The sequence below is a fragment of the Protomyctophum bolini genome (genome assembly GCF_963924005.1).
Source record: "Protomyctophum bolini genome assembly, chromosome: 24".
In the NCBI taxonomy this organism is placed as follows: Eukaryota; Metazoa; Chordata; class Actinopteri; order Myctophiformes; family Myctophidae; genus Protomyctophum; species Protomyctophum bolini.
The window spans coordinates 20,779,623-20,802,215 of record NC_137885.1 but is presented as its reverse complement, the minus strand read 5'-3'; the positions used below and the strand labels follow the sequence as shown (position 1 = coordinate 20,802,215).

Here is a 22,593-nt window from a genome sequence, read left to right as displayed (position 1 = left end):
TTACTTCCAATGGGAGGATACTGTGGTTTGACTGTCAGTAGTTGAGCCGTGAAGCAATGCTAAGCTACTGCAATGAGGCCTTTTTTTTAAATGCACTTACTGTATGTCACTCGTGTCTGCAACATTCGCCCACCAGAGCGTGCTGGAAACACCAAAACATAGGTGGCCGGAACACTTGTGTCTCCACTACACACACACACACACACACACACACACACACCTGTAGGACTGTGGAGTGCGTTTGGTCCAGTATTCTGAGTGTAGACTAGTTTCGACAGACGTCAGCCGGACCTCAGTAGCCTGCTTGGGCATTTTCTGCCAATATGGCAGCGGCCAATCGTTGGGGGTCGGCAACATGGGGACTCCTGGCCATGACGCGGCCCACCAGCTCCGGCGGGAAGATGTTACACAGGTCGACGTACGTCTTCTCTCGTGTGTCGCCATAGCGAGCGTGCACCGCGGGGGATTCCGAGCGATGATGATGATGATGATGGGCCACGAAGGAGGGAGGGGCACGGGAGGGCACCGAGAGACGAGTGCCACCGGGAGGCGGGTACGGGGGCAGCGAACGGGACGTGCCGGCCAGGTGACTCAGGTATGGCGCCGCCGGGTGGGCAGAGCGGTGCTCGTGGGCCCAGGGGCCCGCAGGCCACGCAGACCGGCACGCGTCCGGCAGGCTGTGGTAGGCAGACGGCTCGTAGCGCGCCGGGGGACCTAACCCGTAGTACGAGTCCCAGCTGGAGAAGGCCTCGTGCCTCTGGTGGTGGAGGTGCTCGTACAGACGCGAGTCAGACGCGCTCTCGGCTCGGACGGGCGCCAGGCAGCGGCCGAGGGGCGAGCCGGGCGGGTGGGGGTCTGTCTGGGGGAGGGAGCGGTAGTCCCCCAGGCCAGGCGGGTGGGGCTCCTGCGGGGGGAGGGAGCGGTAGTCCCCTGGGCAGCTGGAGCGGGTGGCCAGTGGCTGGTGCTGGAGGTGAGGGGGCAGGGGATAGAGGGGGCGCTTCGGGGGGGCATCGGGGGGCGGGTCACGGGCAAGACTTTGACCCTGGGTGTGGTAGCCGTGTGGCGCTGTGGAGCGGCCATGCTGGACATCGGCGTAATCGTGATGGAGGCCGTGGGGTTGGTGGTGGACCTCGGGGTAGTCATGATGGAGGCCGTGGGGTTGGTGGTGAGCGTACGGGCGGCTGTGGGGGTTGGGGTAATGCAAAACGTCTTCCAATAAGGGCTCGGGGGGGATGCACCCGGGACACGGCCTCTCTCCGTAGGAGTCGCAGCTGCTGCCGCTGCAGCTGGCGTTGCTTTCGCTGCCACACTCGGAGCCGGTGGAGCGCGCCGAGCCCAGGAGGCGAGGGTCACTTGCCTCGGCGGGGAAGCGGCAGTCGTGGCTCAGTCGGGAGGACAGGCTCAGGGCGGGGTACGGCCACGTCACAGAGTAGTAGCTCAGGTCCGGCGACTCGCAGTGGCGGTAGAGGTCGTGGCCAGGGGTCGGGAGGAGACCGTGAGGAGTGGTCACTCTGGACGGTTGGTCTTGGGGGACACCGAGGCCGGACGGGGGGCCTCCCGGGGCGGGGGACATGGTTAGACTTAAACTGCAAGTGCTACTACTACTGCTACCGGCGCTGCTGCTGCAGATGCTAGCCTTGTGGCTTTCCCCTCTGCCTTTGGCTATCAGCCTGTCCTCTGCGTCGCTGTACGACAGGGCTCGGATGCTGGGGTCCGATTGCCTTTTCGGGACGCCCGTCTTCGCCTCGATGGCACCGACAGGCACACTGTGGCTCTTCACCAGCCCCGCGTCGCCCTGATTCTTCGCGGCGCTGCAGGTCTTGGCGCTCGCTCGCAGCTCATCGGCCACGGCACGCTGTGGCTGGCCACCTCTCTCCGGGTGGTAGTACTTACACTTGTGGCCGTAAGTGCACTTCTTTCCTGCAGGAAAGGGGAAGGAATTCACAATTGCATTAATTGCCTGTGTATTTTTAGAACCTCGTTTCAGATTAGATTACATTTTATGTTTATTTATTTGTGGCGTCACAATATCAGATCTCCTCTCATAATGGACTGGATCATTCTGAAATGATTCCAAATCTCATTTCTGTCAAGGGGCCGTCTATTTCAGTCTCTGTGTTAAGTTAATGTTGTTCCCTGCTTACTACTTCTAGTGAGTGTATGTGTTATGTGATGCACTGTGACCTTAAGGGAAGACCGGGGTATTGAAAACGGATGTTGTTATACTGCGAGTCAGTTGTTGTGTTGGGGTCTGGCGTCGTGCCGACAATAAAGTGTTGCAAAAAAACTACAGTTGTTTTATTCGTTTAACATTGGTAGCAGAGATGGCTGGAAACTATAAAGTCCCACCAGGCTTCGACGAACGGAAGCCATATGAAACGTGGAAGAATGAAATCGAAATCTGGAGCAGAGTCACGGAACTTACAAAAAAGAAACAAGCCCTTGCGGTGGTTTTGGCGCTATCTAGATACGCAAGAGAAACGACGATGGAAATACCCGTTGATGACTTGAATAAAGATGACGGTATGATCACGTTGATTGCAAAGCTTGACAATTTGTTTCTTAAAGAAGAGAAGGATCAAGTTTATGAAGCTTACTCAAGCTTTGATCGGGTAACGAGAGACGGCAGCGTGTCCATGGCGGACTATATCATTGATTTTGAGCAACGTTATTCTCGTATGCGAAAATACAAAATGGAACTTCCCGACGCAGTGTTGGCTTTCAAACTATTGGATACTGCATGTTTGGACATGAAAGACCAGCAGTTGGCTCTCACAGCATGTACAGATCTAACGTTTGCGTCTATGAAGTCAGCATTGAAGAGGATATTCGGAGGGAAAACGTCAGCAGCTCACAGCATGGGAATCAATCAAGATACTGCGTTTGTAACGACGGCGGAGCAGAGACGACATATGGCAAGTTTTGGTCTGAAAGGGATCAACAGAAGACGACAATGCTTGGCACAAATCCCTTGGACAGGTACGGCCGTAGATCAAAGTGTGCCGTCTGTCAATCAACCTTTCATTGGGCCAAAGACTGTCCACATAAAAGTGAGTACGTCAAGCTAACAGAGGAAGCTGAAAGTAATTCAGGTGCAGTAGAGGAGTGCAATATTACTCTGTTCACTAAAGAGCCCGACAATGGAGAGCAAATATCACCCACAGCAGCAGAAATCTTCATAACAGAATGTTTTGGTTCAGCAATAATAGACGCTGCTTGCACACGCACAGTGTGTGGGCAGGGCTGGCTAGATGGCTACATGTCTAAACTGAGCCAGAACGAGTTGAGAGATATAAAAATAAATGAAAAGCTCAGTCGTAGACCATTTAAGTTTGGAGATGGAAAAGTGGTGTATTCCACTAGAAGTTTGAAAATTACGGCAAGAATTGGACAAACCAAGTGTCAAATTGAAACTGAAGTAGTTCCGGCTGATGTTCCACTGCTTTTAAGCAAAGCCTCAATGAAAAGAGCAGGGACAGTACTGGACATGGAACATGACAGGGCGGTGATGTTCAACAATCCTGTAAAACTTGACTTCACAAGCTCTGGTCATTATTGTGTGAACATAATAGATAACAAAAGTGAGAACATTAAAAAGGAAGAACAGGTCTTGGCGGCAAAACACATCACTGCCTTGCATGCAGCAAGAAGGTATTTTACAGAAGAGTGTTCAGAAAGAATACGGAGAGCCCTGCGCAAACAAACACGCAACACTGATGAAAAATATGACAGTGGAGATCGTGTATATTACAAGAGAGTGGATTGTCCAGAGTGGAAAGGCCCAGGAGTTGTCATCGGACAGGACGGGGCAGTGATTTTTGTCAGACATGGAGGAACATGTGTTCGAGTGCATCGGCTCAGATTGAGGAAAGTGAACACAGAAAATATGGATCAATGGGTTACGAAAGCTCATTCAGAAAATGACACAAATGTGGAGCAAGGACAGGACATGGCTGACAGTGACCTAGATGTCATACAGGGACTGAGACAAACGGAACCACTATCAGAGCCATCGCAAATGGCAGATGGAATACAAAATGAGACAGAACACACAGCTGAAAATACAGATACACATGTTACAGAGCAGAGAACAGGTGTCAGTCTGAGTACAGGTGTGAGTCTGAAAACAGGACAAATTGTGAAATACAAAGACAGAGGTGTTCTATACACAGCTAAGGTTTTGGGACGTGCAGGAAAAGCTATGGACAAATACGAAGACTGGTATAATTTTCTTTATATTGAACCCACTAATGTTGCAGGCACCACAGATGCAGCTGACATGTCGAAAGTTGATCATTTTGAGGTGGTAACAAATGATTTGCCAAATGTATGTGATGATGGATTAACTGATGTACCTTTAACAAATGTCACAAATGTATGTGAGGATGTGTTTGTAACAAAGGATGTGTCATTTGACTTTGCAAAACATGTTGAGTTAAAGAGCTGGAAAGATAACAATGTGTTTGAGGAAGTTAAAAATGAGGGGCAAAAATGTGTTTCTACTAGGTGCGTGTGTACTCTTAAAGAGTCACTCACTGGACCAGTACCAAAAGCACGCCTCGTGGCTAGAGGTTTTGAGGAGTTACAAGTGTCTAATTTGCAAAAGGACCCCCCCACATGTGCTACAGAGTCCCTCCGACTGCTTGTGGCAGTGATTTGTCAAAGACAGTGGACACCTCATTCAATGGACATAAAGTCTGCATTTTTGCAGGGAATGACACTGTCGCGTGATGTTTAAATCAGGCCTCCTCCTGAGGCTGAAAGTGAAGGCACATTATGGAAGCTGAAAAAGTGTGTCTATGGACTGGCGGATGCTTCTCTCTATTGGTACAACAGAGTGAAATAGTGCTGGCAACAGGAGGAAACATTTCCAAAGTTGATCCAGCCATTTTCTACTGGCTAGATAAGGACTGTGCTGTGTCTGGAGTTCTAACGTGAGGAACATGAAAACTTCTGTTATATGGGAATAGACTCTTGTCACTGTGAACAGAAATGTACAATTACACCAGGAGAACTACATACAACATTTGCAGCCCATACATCCTTCACGGGCTGTGGAACAGGACTCGCCTCTCTCTGAGAAAGAGAGATGGACTCAGGTCAAAAATACCTTACAAAAAAAGGGGCTTCACCTCTTCAGTTACTGAAGGCCCTTAGTGAAGGACAGTGGCAACTTACTGAGATTACTTAGGGTTGTGACTTTGAAGGGACTTTTTCTTTAAACAACATTTGAAAGGACATTGAACAAAAAAGGAAAAGAAAAAAAAGAAAACTTTGAAGCTGTATGTTTCTGTATTTGTTTTGAATTTATTGCAATGCATTTTTTTTTTTTTTTAAGAGACAGTGAGTTTGTTAAGTTAATGTTGTTCCCTGCTTTACTACTTCTAGTGAGTGTATGTGTTATGTGATGCACTGTGACCTTAAGGGAAGACCGGGGTATTGAAACCGGATGTTGTTATACTGCAAGTCAGTTGTTGTGTTGGGGTCTGGCGTCGTGCCGACAATAAAGTTGTGTTGCAAAACTACAGTTGTTTTATTCGTTTAACATCTGTTCTCTCTCTTTAGCCAGATTCCAATACTGAAACGTCGTGTCCTGGACTCGAGTCGTTTCCTTGCGAGTGAGCTTAATGGAACGGGAACTCTCCTCAATCAATCAGCGTCATGTTGACGTTACTGACTCATGACGTGTCACACAGCTGGAGCCCGGAGGGTTGTCATGTGGAGGATTTATGTCACAGGAGAAAAGAAAAATAAACATGCAAACATCACAGATTTAGTGATGTCAAACTACATCTCCAAAGTGAGTGACAGCCACAACAATAGACCATGGATAGGGTACCACCCATTTAGAGGAAACATTGGAAAAGTTCTACTCATTCTACTGCTCTGCCATCAACATGTGGAATGCCCTGACAGGCTGACTCCATCCATTAAACTGAAGCATGTGTAACACTCATCTATCAGTGAGTGAATATGCCAATCATTTCTTTGCATATTTGTCATATCTGCCCAATGCATTTTTTTTTATTGCCAGGCAAACAGAAGTTCCATTGTCCAATGCCAAAGACACAATTAAAATGTTAATCGCATTTATTTGTGTCACAATTAATCGCTGTAACCGTGACAGCCCTGTGATCCAGATGGTACAAGGTGGCCAGTCGTGAATCCGGCAGAAAAGCACCACCCAACCTCGTCTCCCCGATACCCAGGTCTCCATTCTCCAGAACTCTTCTGTGATCTGTGATATTTTTGTGTGTGTGTGTGTGTGTGTGTGTGTGTGTGTAAATGGTCATTTATATAGTGCTTTTATCCAAAGTGCTTTAATAGATTGTGCAATACATTCACCCATGCATACATGATGGCAGAGGAAACCCTGCAAGGCACCAACCTGCACATCGAGAGCAATTTGGGGTTCAGAGTGTCTTGCTCAAGGACACTTCGACACCAACCCTGGGGGAGCCCGGGATCAAACTGTGAACCTCACGGTTCCCATCCGACTGCTCGACCGGCCACTCTACCACTGAGCCACTGCCGCCCCATGAGAGAGAGAGAGAGAGAGAGAGAGAGAGAGAGAGAGAGAGAGAGAGAGAGAGAGAGAGAGAGAGAGAGAGAGAGAGAGAGAGAGAGAGAGAGAGTGTGTGTGTTTCCTCACCATATGGACAAGGCTGTTTCTTGTGTTCCGGCATGACAGGTCTCTTCCTCAGGAAGTTGTCTAGGCTGGGTCCATGACGACCCAGAGGGTCATCTGGAGGCATGAACCTGGGAGAAAGAGAGAGCTGTGATTTTCTCCATGACAATACAATACATATTACAACTGAATCTCAGTAATGTCTAATGTGAAAACAATACAAGAACGTGGCCTCATTTGGTGTTGCATGCTATGCCAAACCTAATGCTACTTTCAAAATGCCCACTACACCTTTCAACAGAACAGAACATGATTAATGACTATGCATAAGCATCGCAACAAAACATGCATTAATGAATGAATAAATGATTATGTAAGCACCGCAAATAAAACATTAATTGGGGTCAAAACCGGGACAATTTGGTGGTGAATTTTAAAAAGCAGGACAGTATTGTGTTTTACAGATATTGTACATTTGGGGACAATCCTGGTGAAAGCGGGATACTTCTGTTCACCGCCAGTAACATCATGTCTTTCTAGTGTGTAAGCAATCTGAGAACCCATCGTCAAAAAATAAAGGAAAAACAGTGCCCTCGATGTGAGTCAACAGTCTGTAAATGATCGAGTAATATAATGCACAGTATCATTTGTCTGAATCTCCACTAGGTGGCACTGTGGCTGTAATAAGGGGGGAGGGCTACAGACAAACAGAATTTCTGTCAAACTTTGTGGTTGGACACAAACACCAATTTTTGGTCAGGTGACAAGCTAGAAAGCAAGTCTTATAGCTTCCCAAAATAAATTACCCCCCAATATTGTGTCTGCAAATATATTTTTTCTGCTCCTAGTATTCATGATCTCTTGTTGGCGTTATGTTTCTGATTGAATACACAAAACCACAATGGAAACAAGCCCTCTGGGCTTTTTGTGGTTTTTCTTTTAGCAACTTAACATAACTGACTGTACCTCTGTACCCTTTGCAAACTGTTAATAAAGTATTCAATCAATTAATCAATCTATAAAAAATCAGTCTGGCAAAGCCAGGCTATTAGTCAGGGGCATCTGACCTATACATATCCGACGCACATAGATTTTAAGTTCTCATGTGGCCATCGAATAATTTATATTGTTAGAGTTAGTGCCGAAGTGTCCTTGAGCAAAACGCTGAACTCCCAATTGCTCCCAACCTCTCAGGTTGGTGCTTTGCATCGATTCCTCTGCCACCAGTGTGTGAATGGGTGAATATAATGCACAATGTAAAGTGCCTTGGATAAAGGCACTGTATAAATGCACCATTTACCATTTTGGGGGCGTGTTTTCATAGACCTGGTTGCTTACTTATCTCGCAAACTCTGGCAACACTGGTTGAGTTGAGGGGACATGCACTTGTATTTGTCATTATGATACAGGGTAGATAGACGAATTCACAGAGGGGTGCCCTGGGCGCGGCCATTACTGAGGTGTAATCCATGGAGCAGGTGCTATGTAGACCAGGTGTAGCTAATCAGTGCTGCTGCGCTTAATGGTACACTTCAGTAATGGCCGCACCCAGGCATGCCTCTGTGAATTTGTCTATAGTAGAAAGCCGTGCACGCGCACACGCACACGCAACCGTCCCATTACTTACTTGTCGTTGACGAAGGAGTACATAAGCAGCCTGTCGTCGACGAACTTCTTCCACTCCGGCTTCTCATTGGCCAGGTCTCGGTAGTTGTCATTGGAGACGATGACGCCGTCCGACTCGTGGGCCAGCTTGACGATGAAGCGGTCGTCGTAGCAGACCACCCGGCGGCCCTGGACGCGGCGCGACGGCGTGAACACCAGGAGCTTGTCCTTCTCTAGAGCACGCAGGATCTCCTGGTCTGTGAGTGGAGAGGAGCAGTGGCGGGGAAAGGTACTCACATCACATGTTTTACTTTAAAGGCATGCATTTTATAACTGTTTTTAATATTAAATATCATATTATCGTTTATGTCCCTCAGACGTATTTCTAATGGTTTGAGCCTAAATCACCACTCTGCTATAACCATGGCATTTCCGCATGGCTTCTGATGCAGTTTTGGCTACGGTACCACAATGTCACAAGTAGCACCAAATCAGTTGGCCTGTTGTGAGACCATGCACTGTACATAAAAACCCAAATATGATGAGAAATCCTGATTGTTCAGAATTGGTATCTTTGGGATTAGAAGACATGTAGGCTCCCTACATCCCACAAAAAAACACACACAAAAAAGGGAAAAGTGCGTGCGTGAGTGAGTGTGTGTACGCGTGCGTGCGTGCGTGCATGGCTGACTGACTGACCTGTTATGGGGGCATCCGGACGCGACTGCTCTTTCCTCCAAGCAGGTACAAACACTGTGATGTCATGATGACCTCGCTCCAGGAACCAATCAACAGCCAGCTGTATGCCGTGGCAGGAGAACACTTCCTTGTTGCCGTGGCTAAGGAACCCAATCGAGAGAGAGCCGTTAAAACAAACAGTTGCGTGCGTGCGTCGTGCGTGCGACCGATAATAATACCAAAAAGTTAAAGAATTTTGATTTAATAAATGGTATAATTCTAATTAAAATCATTTAAAATAATGAGCTTTAAACGTGCAATAGAATAAGCACTAATAAAATAATCAATAGGTGTTGAATCTATTGATTCACGGTCACTGCATGGGAAAACAGATCTAAAAAACCACACGTTTACTACTTTTACTGTCACTCTCTACCATGACCAGGTAGCTAATCCAGAGTTCAACATCACAGACATTTCTATCAATTCTGTCGTTTACTTATTGATGATTGTAACATTACTGTCACCATCCACAATGTATTGATGGACTGCTCAGTGCTCTCACCTCATTGCAACATTGCTGCCGTCCACCACGATGGGCCGTAGGTTGTCCTGGTCGCCCAGGGCGTCCGTCAGGCAGGGTGAGTCCGACCTCTGGCCCTCCAGGGAGTCGGAACATCCGCAGGAAGAAGCGGACGAGGAAGCGGACAAGTGGGCGCCGGGCGTACAAGACCCAGCCGACGGCTGCTCGCCGTCGGCTGGCTTGGCGCCCAGTTTGACCAGCTCTCCCAGTGGCTTGGTGCCCAGTTTGACCAGCTCTCCTAGGATGTCGTTGATGAGGGTGTCCGGGCCCAGCTTGGAGAGGACCTGGTGCACCGTCTCCTCCGAGTAGCCCAGCTTCAGGCAAAAGTCCAGCTTGGCCTGGTAATCCTTCCCGCCCGGCGCACTAGCCTCCCTGCAACCTAGGGCGGGGATGGAGTCGGACGGGGACCGGCGGGGGGAGGGAGGAGGGTCAGACGGGCTCCTTTCGCGTGGGGAAGGGGGTCGGGACTGGGAGGGCCGGGCGGTGCGTTCGGCGTCGGGATCAGGTTCAAGCGGAGGGTCCGGAGGCCCGTCGGTGCCCAGGTCCACACACTGGGCACGGCAGAGCGGCTGGTGGGCGCTCTTAACAGGAGCAGCAGACCCGCCCTCGCCTCTGGCCGCGTGCCTGGGTGTCACGGCGGCGTAGCGGTCGGCCTCGGACCCCGACCCGAGCTCCGCGTCCGACGCCACCTTCTCCTCCTCCACCTCCCCGGGGGAAGGGGAGCCTGGGGAGGCCGTAGCGGGGGGTCCCGTGGCGGAGCCAGCCTGCCGGTCGGCCCCCTCTATGTGGAGGTACTCCAAATCCAGCCCCAGGTGGAGGATGTGGCCTGATGATCCGTGCTCCGCATGGTCCTTCAGGCCCATGGGTGTGTCACGCACATCCAGCACGCTCTGGGCTGAACGCTGCCCAGAGCGCCCGTCATGGATGCTGACCACTTCTCTCTCACACAGCGCCTGTCATGGATGCTGACCACTTCTCTCTCACACAGCGCCCGGCATGGATGCTGACCACTTCTTTCTCACACAGCGCCCGTCATAGATGCCTGCGCAGAGAGAAAACAGCAAAAAAAAGCAAGTCAGAGACGTAAAATAAGATCCGAGCGATAGAGAAAGCCAATGGTTTTTGTGATCAAGTTTTTATTTTATTTCTTTGTTAAAAGAAAAGGGGGTTTGAGGGGTGCTAGCCCCTCCTAAGTCCAGCTTTAAGGATTTGTGTAAACTAGTGATGGGAGATTAATCGGGAAACACATCGGTATCGGCCGATATTGGTCTTAAACCAATTAATCGGTAATCGGTATAGGTTAAATAATATATCGGATTTAGCAGATATTAAATTTATATTACAATTATGTTGAAAAAAATATTTTTAAAAAGCCTGAAAAAGCCTTTTGTGATGATGAAGGCTGCAAATTATGTTTTTTGTGGAAGCTTTCAAACTAAACTAAATACTACATTCATTCATGTTGGGATATGGGCCAACATTTCAATAACGGTGCATCCCTATTTTTGGAATAAAGAGGCATTGCTTTTTTCAAATTCAGCCTTTTTTCAGAATGGCCAAAATTAATTACCGTAATTTCCGGACTATAAGGCGCACCTGAATATAAGCCGCACCAGCCAAATTGAGGGAAAATCCGTTAAAACACACACAACTGTTAGGACTGAATAGTAAAACAACCCCACCCCACCCCCCAAGCACGCGTGTATACACACATGCACGCACACGCACACGCACACACACACACACACACACACACACACACACACACCCCATGGACTCTGAACATCAGGCTGCAGAGAGGAGGGGGGGGGGGAGATCGCATTTTATGAAAGGGGGTTGCCTGGCAACACTGCTGGGCCACTGTTGCTAGGCTACAGCTGTTGGAAAGCCTTTTCCTATAGCTCCGAATGCCAAGACAGACCCCTCACACACACGCGCACAAAAGTCTAATACAGAATGGAATAGTGGGTGGAAAGGGGGCGGAGTTTAAAGTGTGCCTGACTGGAGGCCCCCCGACAATGGAGATTGATCAGGGTCGTGACCTCCGCACCAGCGGCGCGCACACACACACACACGCACACGCACACGCACACGCACACGCACACGCACACGCACACACACACGCACACGCACACACAGAGAGAGAGAACAGGATCCCAGAGACCGTGACTGGCTATACCCCCAGGCTAGCCTGGCTAATGAGCCAGACCGAATCAGCCGTTGGCCCGGTTCCGTAGAGCCCTCCGGCGTCCCGGGGCGACCCGCGCCGGTCCCGGAGCTATTGACGTTTTTGTTTGCGAAAAGCGGAGATCTATAGAAGAGCAACAAAAAGACAAATCTCCCTTTCCGGCACCCGGGGGTCCATGGTTGGGGTATACCTGCTGGCGCTCCCTGGGTGGGGAGAGGCGCTCCCTGGGTGGGGAGAGGCGCTCCGTGGGCCGCCCGGAGCTCCAAGGCGGCCCAGCCCAGCCAACGGACCACAGTATTCAGTGACGCTTGTGCACTGTTGTTTTAAATGCTTCATTCTGTTTAGAAGCACACCAACGGAAATCTGGAATCTGATTTTTATTTTATTTTATATAATACCTATTTCTACGTTTTATTTAACCACTTCTAAATAGTATTTAGAATTTAATTTATCAAATATAAAATCTGAATTCAAATGGCCGAAAAATACACGGACCGACACAGCTCTGGTTACTACTCATGTCTTCAAAATATTTTGAATTTAACCAGTTTTTACAGTTTTCATTTGACACTTGTGTTGGCAATGTAAAAGTATTTTCTTGTGCCAATAAAGCTCCTTTGAATTGAATTTAACTGAGCGAGATAACAAGTGTGACTGTGCATGTCATGTGCGTGTAGTGCACGTGGAGGAGAGTGTTGCTGCCAGCAGGCAACAGATGTCTGCTTGGCGGCAACAAACACACACACACACACACACACACACGAGCAGACAGATTGTAACTGACACAATCACATGCATGCACGCACAGTCGCACACACAGACAGACAGAGGTGTGACACGCACGCACGCACACACACACACACACACACACACACACGCACACGCAAAAAGCATGCTTGTCTACCACTGACAAATGGTCACCCAGCTAAACATAATTTATGCCACGTTCAAAAACTACACATTCAGCAGTGTGAAGACTCGTAACAGTCAACACATTCTACAAATGCCTTCTATATTTCTCAAACGGTTTCGTACCCCCTCACGATGACATGTATTTGGCCCCATCCCCAAGGTTACGACATTTTTCAAACACTTTCAACGTTTTTCCAAAACATTCCAAAAACATCACACCTGTGTGAAGTGAGTGGTGCAACTCCGTCAGTTGAGAAATTAGTTACCGTGTGGGGGTCCCTCTACTGTACCCTCTATACTGTACTGTACTGTACTGTCACTGTACTGTACTGGCACACTCTAAATCACTATATATACAGTTAATACGTGCGTGTGTGTTTGTGTGTGTGTGTGTTAAGTTGCACACGGGTGGTGAAAAACAACCATGCTGTTTTTGTGCTCAGACGCCCCCAGCCACCCACCCACATAGCTCTGTAAGGGAGTGGTTGCACCACTCAAAAATAGCAACGCCGCAAGATCGCAGCGTGAAGCACCACAATCCATACCCTTTATGTCCTACCTGGGATTCGAACCAGAGTCTCCCACATGAGACCACGTTTCTAGCGCTCAGCCAAGAGGCGATGCCCTGCTTAGCCAGGGGGGAGATATTGCACTTTGAGCTTCAGGCAGAACTGCTTGTCATTCAGTAGGTGCCCTAACACCAGACACCACGGTGCAAGAAGTGTCTCAATGTCACTTTGTTATGCATGCACCTCATGGTAGCACAGCACCACAAAGGCCTTAAAAACAACGCTTCGGAGTCGGACATCCCAGAACAAACTGGTCAGGCTACTGCTTGGCCTTCCATCTAGAACCCAATTAACCCCTGCTCATTTTGTTAAGGTAGGATGGCTCCGGATAGAAGACAGTAGAGCAACTTGCAATGGGCATTGATATGTACCTGTGCAACTACTTTAATGGGCCTGGCCTGGTCTATAAGATACAACACTATACTCATCATTTTTCGACCGCGGTCGAGATCATGGATTTCACAATGCCACGCCAGACTTTCCGGTCCGTCATTTCCATCCCCAGTTCCTGCTTACTGATGCATGTGTCCCTAGCGATGACATCAGGGAACGACAGTTTTCTACCTCTGGTCTGCTTTGAGGCAGGATTCCAGAGAAGAAGCCAGGGAAGATATAACCTCATTGTCTTGTCAGCTCTGTAGGAGTGGCCGGCAAACTGTGTTCTTCTGGATCGGACTACTATAAGTAAAGAAACACGGGGAAGGTTGCCGTATATTAGATTAGTCCATGCATGGCTCTTCCAAGAGACATTCTGCGCTCTCATTAGAAGGCGAGTGTAAGTGCCATCCAACCGCTTCCCTATTCACTTATTTACTTTATTTGAAAGTGTCCATGTCTCTGAGCCATATTAGAGTAGAATTGGCTCGACGGTCGTCCTAAATATTTTTACTTTGAACATCTACTACTACTACACTACTACTACACCGGATTGACACCCAAGTACCTATTAACTACTTCAAAAATGTCAATCAAGAGAGATAGAGAGAGAGAGCGAGAGAGAGAGAGAGAGATAGAGAAGAGATAGATAGATAGATTGATGGATCAATAGATATACAATATCTACATACTATAAGCTCACAACGTGGCACATTGTGATCCATGTTAATAACAATTGGACCCAAATGGAGCCATAATAAGACCTTTCAGGTCAGAACTCACAGTTAATGACGATGTTGGTGTTGAAAAGCAGGAGGCAGACACATTCTGTACCGTTAGAGGGGGTGTACAACAAGAAACAACTAATTAACGCACTTCAAAAGGTTATTCTGCATTGTTTCATGGTGTATAAGACACGCCACAATGAACGCTTAAGTTAGTCTTAGTGTCAAAAAAGGTTTGGAAATTTTAAATTATCCTGAAGCAGAATAACTCAGCATCCTGATCTGTGCTAATTTCAGTTACGTCTGACATAGTCCAATATGTATGTTTTTACATATGCTTGATCATTCTCAATTGAAATCGTAAAAGAGTGCTGGTTAAATGCATTAACCCATTAAAACCGGTGTAATCATAGCTGTGTCATTTAAGGTTTTAGCTATATATCGTCTCTGTCGGGTGGAAACGTCCGAACTCCGAAAAGTCTGTTACTTTTCAGGATTTTCACAAAAGTACAGTAGCAGATCTACAAGCTCAAAGTGGATATGCTACTTTTTATCAAGTAAGGCATTGATTTATGAATCAGAACCTAACTAAACAAGAATAAACTGATGATAAAATCCAGACTACACTGAGATGCAGAAGAGCTGATGATAGGCCTGTCAGGCTGTCTGTCACAATAATTACATAATCGCAATTACTTGAGAAGATAATCACAATTTTTTGCATAATCGTCAATCGTTTCCATGTTGAAAAATATACCATTTAACTTGACAGAGTTTGAGAGGATCTGCAGAGAAGAATGGGAAGAAATACCTCAAATTAAAGTGTGCCAAGCTTGTAGCATCATTCCCAAAAAGCTTAAGGCTGTAATTGCTGCCAAATGTGGCTCAACAAAGTACTAAATCAAGAGTGTGAATGTCCAGAATGTCCAGTTTCCTAATTTTAATAAATTAACAAAAATAATCGAAACAACTTTTTTCACTTCATCATTATGGGGCATTGTGTGTAGCTTGATGAGGAAAAATAACTAATTGAATCCCTTTTGAAATGAGGCTGTAACAAAATAAATGTGGTAAAAGTGAAGTCTGAATACTTCCGGATGCACTGTACATTACAAATATATTTAAAAAACAATAGCCGAAATTGCAGATCTACAAGGTTACAACACGTCACCTCGTGACGTGAAAAACATATTAACAATGATTAAATGTGTCAGTGATTTCTTTGTTATTTGTCATATCTGCCCTGTGCAAATATGACCCCCAGAAATACAAATTGTAATGTCCCAATGTTCAATGCAAGAAAAATCAAATCAAATCAAATCGTTAATTGCAATTATTTGTGAGACAATTAATCGTCAACTAAATCTTAAGACAGTCGTATCTGATGATGCTAATACAAGACAACTTACCCCTCTACACACACACACACACATACGGTACGTCCCGACAGTCACAACAACAGCAAAAAACACTTCAGTTCAAAGTAGACAGAAAAGTCTTGTGGGAAAGCACTTCTCGTCTCATCCCTGCATGTTGGGAATCCCCATGGGCCTCAAATAACTGTAGAAGTTTTGCAACAGATCCAATTTAAACCATAATAGTTCTCCTCATGCCTCGGCGGCAGAAGCAGCAGCGATGGTATTCAAACCTCACTCCAGTACGCGCTTCCTAGAGAGCCACACACGCACACACACACATGCACGCACACGCACACACAGTGTATCTTTTCCTATTTTTTTCTCCTTCTTCTAGAGCAGCAGAACAGATGGAGCAACAATGTCTGCTTCCCCCCTCTTGTTATGAGTGGCTGCCCGACGACCAATCGCGGCCCACCGATCTCACAATGCGACACTCAAACATGCACCCAGCGGGTGGTCAGGGTGTGGTGGTGAGGGGGAGGGATGGGTGATTTGGGGGTATCCCTCCCCAGACACACGTACTTAAGACCCGAGACCGATTCTACAAATGCCTTCTAAATCAGTTTGTTCAACGTTTTTCATGCCACAAGGACCCCCCAAAATGATAATTGGGCGCGAATCCCCCCCCCCCACACACACACACACACCGAATCCCCCCCCTCCCCCCCCACCACCCCAGAAGAGAAGATCTGCGTTCAAAATCTTTTACTTTCAAGATTTTAGTTGTTTCCCCCCCCCCCCTCAAAAAAGCAGGAGTACTAACTTAGCTCGTTCTTAAATATGTTATTTTTGAGGACCACTGTTCTCTAAACACTATTGCAATGATTAACGATTTAATTGGACTAGACGAGTGCAGGCACACAAACGGTGTCACAATTATTTCCAATAATTGCCAGATCGCAATCCGTTAAAGGCCAATCGCAACTGGCTGAAATTAACAGAAAGAGAAATGGTCGTATTTTCCAGGTCACTCTTTAACCCATTTTTTATGCTGCACAATCTGGCATTTAGTCGAAAGAAACAAACTCACAATGCATATGACATAAAAATTTACACACGCACACGCACACACACACACACACAAACACACACACACACACACACAATCAACCAGATAGAAACCGTTATAGTGAATCACTTTCCACACAAATTCACGGGCACACACGCAAGCACGCACAGTCGCACCACGCAAGCATGCATGCACGCACGCACACAGACCAGCCCCCCCACCCCGCATCAAGTTAAAGAGCTTCCCCTGTGTGGCCGATGACTCAAGGAGGGGTGGGTTGGTTAAACATATGGTAGTGTCACAATGGCCAACTAGAGTACTGGAGGGCAGCTGCAGTGTGTGGAGCCTTCCATTAGGGCTTGGGCTGGTGGTGAGGGGGCGGGGGGGGGGGGGGGGGGGGGGGCGGGGGGATGCAACGAACAACACCTGGCTACACAGGCCTGCAGCCACTCTCCTCCCTTTGTCTAGCATTGGGAGGGTTTGGCGGGGCAAGCCTCAATCCACCCCCGCCCCTCTTCATGCTCTTTAAGAGAGAGCGCGGCAGAAAGGGAAAAGTGTGGTTATAGGGCTGAAAGGGAATAAAGGGCAGGAGGAGGGGGGTGGAGGTGGGGTGGGAGGTGACTGGACATCAACCGTTTTCAGAGCCACAGTGAGGGCAGGATGGGACACTTGTTGTGGGCGGCACGCTTAGGGCAGATGACACAAAAAGCAGACAGAAGGACAAGCGCACGCGTCCCACTCCCCATTGCAGACTTCGGTGCATCGGTTTTTTTCCCGTACAGCGAGCCGATAGTTGTATACATAAACAGCAGTGACGGAATAACTAAGTACTCGCATGTTCTACTTAAGTAAAAGTACCAATAAACCAATTATTTGTATACAAACATTGAGATAGGTCGCAGGGTTGACTGTTTCATGTCGGAAATTAAAATAGGGTGGAAATTAAAAACGCAGTTTATAGTTAAAGGACGCAATAACACAACGACCTCTGCATCCACGGGATGCACTACTGTACTACTGTACTGTTTTTTGTCCCTGGGACTCATCTAAAAGACCATCCCTGCATCTCAGAACTCATTACATGGAAAACCTATTTACATCACTGCATGTAATCAATTCCCAACAGATCTCCAAACCTGTTGTTTTTTGGAGCGCTGGTTTCAGTTCATTCAACCTGTGTTGGCTAGTGAGGTGCACCCTAGGTCCTAGGAGACAGTTATACTTCATTGCGCAAAGAGAACAGCTGATATACAAGATCACATCGCATCGAGGATGCGACTGTTGTGAGTATAGAGGTCTGCGTGCCATTGCGGGATGAAGTATAAATTATACTTGATGGGCTGCAGGTGCACGTGCACAAACGGGCTCTGCTGCCGTCACCATGAGCGCACCTCCTGTTCTTATGACAGCGAATCTAGGTGTGGTTTTGAGGACAACTGCTTTGAATTGCTATTATTGTTCACACACAGCAGGAACTAATGGATTATATATTTCAAGACTGAGAGATCACAATAAAAATAAAAATCATTCTTCCTCCACACTGGGAGAAAAACAGCATCTGAAAGTTTGAGGGGGCATTTTACGAGTGAGTGCAGTTAGAACCTTTCCATTGCATCTTATGAGAGGTGGGGTTCTTGTACTGCCGGCCTGCTCGCTCGCGCACACACACTGGTGCTTATCAGTGTGACGTCGTCTGATAAGTGATAAGGCTATCTATACTGCAGGGATCTCCATCCCGGTTGTTGTCACGTGATGTCACACCTGGGGTGACCAACCAACTGACGGGAGTTGCACGTTTTCATCTGCTATTTTTGGAAAAGTTGTGAAAAATGCTGAAAGGACACAAAACATTTTCAGATGGGGGTCCTACGCGGCCAAATACATGAAGAAGTTTGAGAACTTCCGAGAAGGATGGGTATACTGTAGTAGTAGTGTGAATGGTGGATGTCTTGGTAAGATAGTGGCTGATATGAAGGATGGGTACAGTAGGACTAGGAGACAGGAGTGAATGGTGGATGTCTTGGTAAGATAGTGGCTGGGGGGGCAGTTGAACAACTGCACAGAGCATCATGTAACTTAAGACACACACACACAGGCTCCTCTGGGCTCTGATTGACAAAGAGCCATCTGTTAAAACATAACACCAGGTGCTTGGCTTGCTGGAGATGTCTGATAAAGCATCTCCAGTTCACGTTCATAACATTCCCTCTGCCCGCACAGTCACACGGAGTACAAAACACTGATGTTGGCCTACAGTTACTAGAGAAGCACAATACAGCATGCACATCCACTAACTAAACGCCAGGTGCCGGGGCAGAGGTAAATAATAGAAAAAAGATAAAAAGAATCATTCTTGAAAAATCATCTTGAAAATCATTCAAGATTTGAATTCAAATATAGCAAAAATAGCCGATCTACAAGTTCAAAACGCGTCGCGCGAGCTTGTAGATCGGCTATTTTTGCTACGACAGTAATATATGACCCTAGCGGGAGTGAGTCTGGAAATATAGCGGCCCTCTCCATCGTCAAAGTTGCCCACACCTGTTCTACAGTGATGTAGACACAAAACTAGCTAATAGCGTTTAGGCACGGTAAGGATATATTTGCCAATTATCCAGGAGGTACTAACTTGCCTTATGTCGTCTCCGTCAGGTGGAAACCTCACATATCATTCAAAACTGTTGATTGAACTTGATTCAAATTCAAAAACATCAAAAAGTGGCAGATCTACAAGCTCGACCTTGAAGATCTGCTACTTGTGATGCTTTTGTGTGACACTCTCGTAACGGTATGATCAATAGTAGGTTGGTAGAGTTGATTTACAAAAAAACACAAAAAGTTAGAATATGGAGATACTGTTTCCTTTCCCAGAGAGAGAGAGAGAGAGAGAGAGAGAGAGAGAGAGAGAGAGAGAGAGAGAGAGAGAGAGAGAGAGAGAGAGAGAGAGAGAGAGAGATATTTCACATGAGGAGTTCATATAGTGTGGCAAAAGATGATGTCTCTCTCTTCCCTCTGTCTCGAGTTATGCATCTCTCTAGTCTACAGTCTCGGTCAGTGAATAAAGCAGAAACGATACCATATCAATGTGACAAGTTGTAGGTCCTTCAAATGTTTGAGGAAGCATTGTATGCACCTTCACTTTCTCTCCACCCCACACACACACACACACACACACACACACACACACACACACACACACACACACACACACACACACACACACACACACACACACACAACGCCACTTAAAGGACCACTTCACCACTTTTCAACCTATTTTCATATAATAGGACCTTACTAATAATCATGATAAAATGGCACGATTTCTTTCTACTCAGTCCGTGTCTCATAGGACGGCTGTGGGCAGTTCAGAAACCGTCTTCCAGTGACATCATCATTAGGCAGATTATTTTTTAAACAAGATTAGATTTTCATTATCGTGAGAACGATGGCTTCCATTTTCGCATTGCAACTTTTCAGGACTAGAAAGCCTGCTGTTTTTATTAGCTTGTATTCCCCATCGATGATGTCACTGGAAGACGGTTTCTGAACTGCCCACAGCCCTCCTATGAGACACATTATTAGTGAGGACCTATTATATGAAGATAGGTTGAAAAGTGGTGAAGTGGTCCTTTAAGAGTCAATCATATAAAATTCATGTTTGTTTACTTTAAGCCTGTTTTCTTCTATTCTTCTGGCCCAACTGGCTTGAGTGGTTTCTCCACTCAAATTCACAAGCTGTCAAACAATTTGGATGGTGTGTGTGTGTGTCTGTGTGTGTGTGTGTGTGTGTGTGTGTGTGTGTGTGTGTGTGTGTGTGTGTGTGTGTGTTTGGGGGAGCTTTTATTTAATCCAAAATGAAGTTGCAGTTCTTGGCTGGCTGCAGAATCACACAATAAAGAGACCTGTTGAATAGAATGGGCCATTTACACTTTACACAGAGTAAGTAACAAATTGGTGATGCATGTTTGTTGTGAATGGGAGTTATGCAACATGCATGGACCATGCAGCACGTTGAGTTTGACACGCACAGACGCACACATTTTTGGTTCAACATACAACATGCATCCATCCTACATACTCATACATGATCACCGAGTTCAACAACATCATGCATGCATGCATCGGTTTGACATTCCTAGAATGTCTCTGTTGTTACATACATTAATTTGCAAGTATTTCACATACCAGGGCCATAGAACACTTCCATTTATATAAAAAAGTCTGGGTTTGCGAGGCTACACTTCCATAGACTTACGGTTGTGGCGGTAAGAACGGCGGCATAAATGTGGTCGGCACTTCCGAAGACTTGGGAGTCATATGTGGTCCTCAACTTTCATATCCGTGAGAAAGTTCTGGCAGAAAATGTTTGTTTAGTCAAATATCTCAACTTTTTCACAGGCTGCACCCGGACAGCTTTCTCTCCGGTCAAAGGGGCCCGGAATGGCAGCTGGACTGAATTTATCAAAACTTCCTCTGATCATCACAGGCGTCATCCGGGAAACACAACAGTTTGGGGCACACAATGCAGGTGGTGTGATTAATTACCCAGCACCTATCGCAACGCACCTGCCAATTGTGTGCCCCAAACATGTGTGTGTCCCATGTCAATTGGATTGTGCTTCCCATTCCCAAAGGAAGTTTTGTTAAATTCGGCCTCAAGCCCGGATATTTTTTTGTCCGTGTGCAGCTCGTTAAAAAGTGAAGATATTTGACTAAACAAACGTTTTCTGCCAGAACTTTTACATGGATGTGAAACTAGAGGACACTATCTCACTCCACGTCTTTGGAATTATTTATTGGGCTAGTACAAACGAAATGCCAATCACATTTATGCCACGCATTGCAACCAGGAGCGGGTGCAATCGATCTATGGCTGTGTATACAGAATTTACGATAGTATATGAATGATCACAGACATTCTAGGGCTAGATGCATGCATGCATGCATGCATGCATGTTTTTGTGATCGAGTTGCAACATGAATTCAACATGCACATTTTTGCTCAATGTGCACGTGCATATCAGACCATTTTAAAGTATGCATTCAACATTCATCTTTTATTCATTTTTTTAAACATGCATTCATCATCATTTAGAAGGGACCCTAATGCATACATACACTGCATGCTAAATAAATAAATGCTTGCTGTTGCTGACTTCCAAAAGCCACACGACATGATGCATGTTGTTGGAGGAGTGGTTCATGCAACGCAACAATGCATGCATCCATCATTTGGAGTTCAGATTTTGGCCCTTTTCTCCAACAACTCCGTTATGATGATGATGGTGGTGCGCGCACGCACACACTCAGGCAGGGGCGTGCACTGCACAGCCAGTCCACGAGCCAGTCATAAATATATATGTCTATGGTCCCAGTCCCCCACCCTCCCCTCCCCTCCCCACATCAGCCAGCCAATCAGCCATCAGTGCAGTCAGAGGAGCTCCCCAGCCGTCACGACCTGTGTATCTATCTATCTATTCTATGGTGTGTGCGCACACGCACAGTGCCAACACCGCCCTCACTCACGCACATGCATGCTGCGGGAACCCCACACACACACACACACGCATCCAAGGTACTCACGTTAGCAGCAGGCCATCCCCTGGGGCTCCACAGCAGCAACAACAATGTGTTTTTAAACAAACACACACAACAGAACGATCCTCATTCCTCCCATCAACACAACATCCGGCGGCTGGAGTGGAGTGCAGCCTGACGTCACACACCAAAAGCTGCCGCGTCAAGTCAACACACAGCTGGTGGAACCACGTCCGGGTTGCCACTTCAAAATAAAATGTACCAGAGCTTCTCTCGAGGAGTCGAGGTCACTGTTTTCCAAACAGTGTGTCTGTCGGGACCTTTAGGGACCCATTTGTGGGTCACGGACCAATTTTAATCCC

General features: G+C 46.9%; 1 protein-coding gene across 1 annotated transcript; it reads right to left on the bottom strand.

Moving 5' to 3' along the window:
- Positions 1-292: 292 nt before the first annotated feature.
- Positions 293-22,361, bottom strand: LOC308311814 (putative ribonuclease ZC3H12C; the record flags this gene model as incomplete). Its single annotated transcript, XM_080758591.1, has 6 exons — positions 22,277-22,361; positions 9,477-10,536; positions 8,933-9,072; positions 8,256-8,490; positions 6,653-6,759; positions 293-1,920 (listed from the first exon to the last, which is right to left on the bottom strand). The coding sequence occupies exons 2-6, from the start codon at positions 10,355-10,357 to the stop codon at positions 293-295; spliced, it is 2,991 nt and encodes a 996-aa protein (XP_080614717.1). The 5' UTR covers positions 10,358-10,536; positions 22,277-22,361.
- Positions 22,362-22,593: the final 232 nt, after the last annotated feature.